The 8,080-nt window shown below is 36.8% G+C and overlaps 1 protein-coding gene across 1 annotated transcript in view; it reads left to right on the forward strand.

Moving 5' to 3' along the window:
- CNIH3 (cornichon family AMPA receptor auxiliary protein 3) overlaps window positions 1-1,503 on the forward strand; it is a 46,273-nt gene extending 44,770 nt beyond the window's left edge. The window contains exon 6 of the mRNA XM_015813654.1: window positions 620-1,503. Within this exon, the coding sequence (XP_015669140.1) occupies window positions 620-647 (28 nt within the window). The 3' untranslated portion in view covers window positions 648-1,503. The remainder of the gene's footprint in view (window positions 1-619) is intronic.
- The last annotated feature ends 6,577 nt before the right edge of the window (window positions 1,504-8,080 follow it).

Raw genomic sequence — 8,080 nt, forward strand, 5'->3', positions numbered from 1 at the left:
CCTGAGCTCCATGGAAGAAGTAAATGCACAATTAGATACCATCTACAATATAAAAACAAATCACCATATGTAAAAATAATCCTATTTCATTTAATTACTGCTGTAGCATTGAGTAAGTTTCATTTGGAATTGTTCTACAAAGCAGTGTTTTATAATTAAGGGTATTTTTAATGGACTCCACAGTATAATTATATTTCAAAAATTACATTGAAACTCTTTAAAAAAATTCTCATTAATTATTGTTCCTTCTATCCCTGTGGAAAAAAAGAGAAATCAAAAAAGCAATATTTAAATATAAATTCTAAATTTATCTGAGACAGTGAAAAATTCAGAGATGACAAAAATTCCAGAGATCAACTTTCAGAGCTGTTGCGTAAGGAATGTAGTGGCTTAGTGTCAGATTTTTGAAAAAAATGGAAATTGTAAAGAAAAATGTATCACATATTTTCTTGTTAGCAGTGTTGAGCCCATTGCAATTTAAATATTGGCTGTAGAGATACAGTGGCAGCATGCTCCCCAGGTAAAGAACTTCATAGTATAAAATAATTTATAAAAATAAAAGGGATATGCATCTTTCAAGGCATCTTTTCATATTCTTCTTTTTTCTGTTTATGTTCAGCATGATCTACGCTTTAGTGACTTCCTAATTCAAAGATTATGTAAAAAACTGAAAACAAAAGTGACCGTATCCAGCCTACAGTGATGCCTAATACTAAAACACAGCAACAAAATGGAAGCTTTAAATCCAGCAGCCATACAGGATATAAAAGAGCAAGAGATAAAGCCCTATAAGAATAACAGGTGACAGCACAAGTGGAAAAAAATGAAGTGATTGATAGCTGAGCAAGCTCGTTTTCGTCTTTCCTTCCTTCGTTTTTTTATTTCCCAGGATAAAACAAACTAGATATTTATAATGTGTGAAATAGACAGTTTCATCTGCATGTGATGGAGTATGACTTTTATTATATTAATTTATCTTCAGAGTGCAGATTCTGCCACAAACAAGATTGTTTCTGTATCCTTTTTCCCCTCCGAGGGACTTGAAAGCAAGGCAACTATCCTCTGGACCTGTGGTCAAGTAGATGCAGATAATATATGTGTGTAATACTCTGCATTCAATCATATGCTGGAGAAAAGTTGGGAAACATTTGGCTTTTTGTGATTTTGGTGACTGAAGAAAACATATCTTGGGAGAACAAGGGGCCAAAACCCATTCAAATTGCACTCAGTTGTTCTTCGTGATAATGTTCCAACTATTCTGAATTAGGGAAGGTAGTGCAGTAAAACAATATTATGTTATATATTAATAATACAGTTATGTCAAGCACTCTATAATATTGCATTCCTCCTACTGGAGGAAAAATGTCCTAGTAATGTAATGAATGCTTCAACAATTTTTACAGCCTGCAGTACATATTAAAAGGGCCAATTTATTTTTGTCTGGAGTCCTGTCAAATCAATGTAATAATTTCAGTTGAATTAAAATTAACAGGATTCCTTCCTTCCTTCCTTCCTTCCTTCCTTCCTTCCTTCCTTCCTTCCTTCCTTCCTTCCTTCCTTCCTTCCTTCCTTCTCCATGTATTCAGCAGATCTGCAACATGGGTAGATGTTGCAGAACAAAATGCTGGTTGTTTTTCATTTTGTGTACTATCTTTCAAACTTTGGTGTGAGATATGCTCACAAAGACAGTAAAGATTGGTGTTGAATCAATATTTAAAGTTACATTCTCAAATGTATTTGTTGGGGATAAAGCCAATGAAATTTTGTATATGAAGAACTGCCATAACTTATGATTTTTGAAGAGAGAAGAGATAAATAGTACAGTAACCTAAAATCTCAGCAGGTGGGCCACATTTGCATTAATTGATAAAATATATTTTACGTTGAAAAGACTGGAACAGCTTATTCCTTCAGCCCCTCTTTTTTCCTATCAATGTGCCAACTGCAAACTGAAATCATACAGTACAAAACACTGTCCTGGAAAGAAGAAGAGACTGAATACAGTGCAGCCTGTATTTTTTAAAAAAATAATTTTAATATTTTTTTGTTTTATTTATTTAAAATATCTATATAGCTGCCAATTGTATGCAACATAACCATGAGCAGCTTAAAAACAATAGTAATTACAAACATAAAAACTAACACACAACTTTGCTAAGGTACAAACAAAATGTGGAAAGAAATTATGGAAAGAAATATAAGAGGTGGAAAGTGAAACACATTTATTCAGCTCACAATTTTATACCTGAGCTTGTAATGTCTATCTAATAGTGTATTTTAAGTTGTTTGCTACACCTAAGCCTAATAGATCTTGATAAAACAACAAATTCTAAATTCTTAGTAAACATGCATGTTTTATGTTCTCAAAGTCACCTGTGAAAAGACATAAAACAAGCTAACTCAGAAATTAGCTCCATTATATTCATTGGTTCATATACCCAGATATATGAGTACAGGATTGTTATCCCTGTGCACATTTTCTTGAGAACAAATACTCTTGACTTCAGCATGAATCTTAGTCTCATCACCTACTAGACATGGGGTCATTTTATTGACCCCAATAGTGATTCTATATTCAGCCTACAAACTTAATCTTAGGACTGTTTATTTACTGCATTTTTTTGCCAACTTTTGGACCTCATTAGTTATACTTATCCTGCATTTTTTTCTGATGAAAAATTCTAGAGGGCTGAGTAGCTTGCATTTTGTATTATCTTTCTTGTATGCTATAAAAGTATTACTCAGCTATGGATTTGGGATATTTATATAATATGCTATAAATTAATTTTTCTAGAACCAAATAATATTACACATCATGTTTTCAGTGCATATGTTCAGTCAGGTATGCAAGGTTAATGGGTGTTTGGTAAAATAAATTAAAACAGTAAATATTTTTAGCAGACTATAACAATGACAATATTGTTATATTGTCAAAAGCTTGTCAGTAACACTGTTGAAATTCAAACTTGGAATCTGTATAATTTTATGATTTAATTAAATAAATATCTGCATTTTTTGTAAAGTTTGAGATATCTCTAGTAATTTTGTTAAATGCAATAGGAATCATTTGTGTTTTATTTAAAAGTAAAATACTCAATTAAAAGGTGTCCTGCTGTATTGTGTTATGCAAACTTCAACCTAGATGGTCTTGTGTGCCCAAATAGTCCAATATATTAATTATATTTGAAAAATTTCTTCCCTTTAATTTATTTTGTTGGTCTCATTTTATTTGGGGACATAGTCATGAATGGACAAAAATAAGCTGAGATCCAAGTATGACTGTCCCATTGAGGCATCTGCTTCCTATTTTTGTGCTTAAATAGAGGCGAGAGAAAGCTGTTTTGAATCTACATTTCTTTGCATGTGAATGCTTACATCCTTGTATGGTCAGATCTATCACGTATTTTTGTTGAACAAACTTTGAAGGATCTTCTATTGATAATTGAACACAGTCAATGAACAATGAATGCATATAACCATATGATATTCTATCAGTTATGATATACCTCTTTGTCACAAGTTTAAAAGCAACCATAGAACATAGAATAAGAGTTGGAAGGGACCTTGGAGGTCTTCTAGTCCAACCCCCTACTTGAGCAGGAGACCCTATACCATTTCAGACAAATGATTGTCCACTTTCTTTTTGAAAACCTCCAGCACCCACATCTACACTGATCTACAACCATCTACATCTACAAATCTATAACCAGATCTACATTGATCTATATTTAAACTATGCTGTTGCATGAGTACTTAAAAATCCTCAAGGTAAGACAAAAATATTGAGAAATAGGAAGAGTGTGATAGGGAGAAGGAAAACTTTTCTTAAATCATTCTTCATACGTTCAATCTGGGAAAATATTTCAACTAGCACTTAAGATGTTCTAAATTATTCCCTTGTTATTGTTTGAAATGGAAGCATTTCCAGTGTTGAAGAGAACTCAATGTATACTATGAAGTTTTCCATTCAAGAAAATGTATTTGTATCAGCATTAAATTGGTTAAATGTCAATGGTTAAAAAAATGAATGGGTATTCTTTCTATGATGATGGAAGTTCTTTATATTGCTGAATCTCATTTATTATCTAAGTTAATACTTTAAATTTCTCAAAAACTCTTGTAGTATATTACATAGATGCTATCAATTCCAGAAGCTTTGCTCAATGTCAGCTGATCTATAAATTTGGTATCTATTGTGTTCAAATACTTTTTCGTCTTTCTTAGATCAGGTGTTTGTTTACTATATAATCTTAAGTGATATTTAACAAATTGATCCATCACATCTGTCATTGTGGTGATATTCTTTGTTCTGTCCCAAATTAAAGTAATAGTTCTTTGGTTCTTTACACTATAAACTTGCAATTTATCTGACTTGTTGACTTTTCCAGAATAAAAGCAACATCTTCTAGGTCTCATTTACTTCCATTAAACTGTGCTAATTGGACTTTTAAAAAACTTTGTTCTAAGCCTCAAACTAAATATTCTTGGGCTTTAATTCTAATTGCTTTAATTCATTCACTAGCATTGTTTCTGGTTTTGCCTTCCTTTCTTTTTGATGCCAGCTATATAAACAATTCTATCTCATAAATGCTTGGTTGGTGTCCCATACTGTAGTTAAACAAAGTTCATTGGGTTGTAATATCTGCATCTGCGTCTATAAGACTGGTAAGTTTATAATACGTTTTATGGGCTAAAGAGTAATATGTATATTCTTTCTCTGCAGGGATATTGTTATGACCCTGCTTTGAAAAGAGATATAAGGACATATTTTGAGGGAATTTATGTATTTATTTATCTAATTTATATCTTATATTATTTATACTTTTATATAAAGCAGATTTATCTATATTTGGAGAGGAAAAACATGACTACAGAAATATAATATCTCTCTGCAATTTGAAGAAATGATTGAAAACAATATTTTGCAGAACTTTATTTTGTTGCTATTTGGGGCATAAATTGAAGCAATTGTTATAAAACACAGTATAAATCTCCTTTGTTCATCTTGGATTTATTTTTCCACACAGCTTTTTTAAAGATCCTGAGTACAATGCTTCATGTGAAGAGCTCATCAAAAAGAAGGGGAAAGGAAGTGCATTTGACATTCATCATGTGCTCTTCCTTACACCAACCTCAACAGATGGCAATACTGGTTAACTTAAGCAGGGCTGAGCCTGGTTAGAACTCGGTTGTATACTTTTTATCTTTTAATAGTGGTTACGGAGATGATGATTTTTACTTCAGTACTATATCTTAGATATGAAACAAAAATAGTACATGTTTATTGATCATTTCATAATAAGATATAATTTTCACATGAAAACCTGACCTAGTTACTTCAAAATTATGAGGCTTTGTGCTTCCCAATAGACAATAACAGTGAATTCATGGACATAAAGTGCTTTGTAATTAACTTGAAGAAACAACATTTACAATTATAATAATATTTCATTTTAAAATATTGCCTCACTTCAAAATAATTTTTAAAGTATGTCACACAGTGAAAGTATAAACCTTTAGAACAGTAGTATGGAAACAGCTAGGGTTTAGGCAATTGGAAATTCTTAATAGCATGGCAGGATTAGCTTCAGTTGAGGCCTATACTATTTTGAATGAAATGACTGTTTTCTTTGTAATTGAAACAAAGGAACTCATGTGCATCTACAGTATTTGCTATGTGGGTATATTTTAATACCGACTGTGACAATTGCATGATAACTGTTCTAAGAAGAGCTGTTGGACAGCAGTCAGAATTACTGAGGATTACTGAAGACTATGGAGCAGAGATCCCCAACCTTTTGGGCACCAGGGACTGGTTCTGTGAAGAAAGGTTTTTCCACGGACCTGAGAGTGTGTGGCTTTGTGTGCTGCCTGCATCCCACGGATGGGGCTTTGCTTGTTTGTGCAGACCGGTTGCTGGCATGCTGCGGACCTATAGAGGAAGGAAAAAAATCATTTCAGTTGACAAACGGCATGACTTGTTTTGAGATTTGCTTTGCAAGCTGAGCTGATCAGTTCTGCCATGTTGAAAAAAAATTACGGTCTCATTTAAAAGTAGTGTAAAGCTCGGAAACCTTCATGCTGTTTTGTATATTTTCCCCCCCTTGGCTTGTCTACGGAAGCAGGGGGGGGGAGAATGGAATGTGTGTTGCAGCTGTGGATGGTCATCCATGAGTCTGTTTTGTGTACTGAAGATTCTTTCTCATAATAATTGTCTGGAGCTTAATTGGGTAATGTGACCTGCACTGTGAGGGGGGAAAGGGAGTTGCTATATGTTTAATATACTGCTTTGGCGCCAATTTAATCAGAGCTGACTTTCGTATTCATTAGTGCCAGCATACTATGCTCAATAAAGCCTGGCATTAGAAATCGCAATGTCTCAGGTGTACTTGCTTTGTTGGGGTCAGCAGCCAGAACTTTGACATTAAGTCAGCTCTCATTAAAAATGAAAATCGAGTAAGGGGTCCTGAGTTCCTACACCCTATCTAGTCACCTCTGTAGGGTCTGTGAAGACTCAGGGGAAGATGTCTGAAAGGAGGAAAAGGAAAATTTTGGAATGGAAAAGGCCGGTGGCCTGGAGGCATTTGACAGTAGGCAGCAGTCAGTCGATTGAGCAGCCGTGGAAGAGATTGTACAACTTGGAAGTGCGGGGATGGGAGCTGGCTGAGAGCCAGGAGCAGATTCCGCAAACAAGGTCCAGCCAACTCATGGCAGCCACACTGAGCCTGTCGCCTCAACCGAACTCGAGGGCAGTGACCAATGCAACTGGGGGGTGGGCTAGTTCCCAGAGGGTCAACCCTCCTCAGTCTGGTGCAAGCCTAGGACTTGGGGCTGCTGGTCCTCAGCCAACAACCGCCCAACCACCTGGAACAGCCGGTCAGCCATTGCTTCAATTGCCGATGGAGCATTGGTCTGTGCCTGGAGCCCAGCCGCCTCCATCACTAGGAGTAACCTTCAATGGAAACCCAATCTGTCCTTCTTCCTGAACCAGGTGTGGTCACACCTGGACCAGTTTGGCCAGATGTACCTTGATGATGAGGCCTGTGTGGATGTCATTGTAGCAAACCTTGAGGGAGAAGCTGTGGAATGGGTGGTCGCCCTCCACAACAAGGAAACTCCTGAACTGGGGGATCTGGACGCATTCCTGGGAGAGCTCAGAGCCCAGTTCGGCAACCCCACCTAAACCCGACGAGCTGAGGCTGAGGTCCAAAACACCAGGCAGGAGAACAGACCCATAGCAAAATACATCAGAGAATTCAGGAAGATTGCAGGGATGCTGAGGCATTGGATAGAGCTGACTCCTAACTCAGTACTTCTGAGAAGGGTTGAGTTGTGACCTGTTCTACTTGTGCCTGGCCCGAGGGCTCAACGACGGATACCAACTGGTGATCACTGTGGAGCTAGACCTGATGGGGTACAAGGACCGTGGAAGATTCATACCACACCCCAAGAAAAGCCAAGAGAAGCGTGCATGAGGGAGAAAGCAGCTGGCAACGGCGTCTCCTGCCTCTGCTGAAGCTTCGAGTCCTATCCCCATCCTGTGCTTCCACTGCAGCCAGAAGGGCCATCAGGCAGCAGTTTGTCTGATGCCAACAACTAAAGCAGGCCCTGCTGCTCCTCTCCCTCTGAAGCCTAAGACGCCACCGAAGAGGGGGAAGGGGAAGTCACGAGGGGCAGCCCAGGGAGAAAAGCAAAAGCCTAACAATATGTTTAAATCAAGGAAGATTAGATGGATGTACCACCCCTCATCCCAAACCTGCTGGAGGTCATCAACAAGTGTAATCAATGGAGTCTCAGCACTATAATCTAGCCTGAAACCTTACTGAAAAGAGTCTAACTAATCAGTTTTTCCCCACAGTCCTTTGGATCTGCAAGCCTACACTTTCTGGAAATGAAAGTTGTCCATTTCTGTTGAATCCAATGATGACTTCTTGAAGAGAAGGCAGACTGCCACTTCCTTCAAAGTAGATGGAACCATTCCCTTCCTCATAGCTACTGTTAGGTGTGCAGATTAAGGACATTTTCTTCTGCATAAGCTAAATCTAGAATTCAAAAATTTTGCAGTGAACAAACCAGAATG

This window comes from Protobothrops mucrosquamatus, unplaced genomic scaffold (assembly GCF_001527695.2).
Source record: "Protobothrops mucrosquamatus isolate PMUCROS unplaced genomic scaffold, P.Mucros_1.0 scaffold_3, whole genome shotgun sequence".
Classification (NCBI taxonomy): Eukaryota; Metazoa; Chordata; class Lepidosauria; order Squamata; family Viperidae; genus Protobothrops; species Protobothrops mucrosquamatus.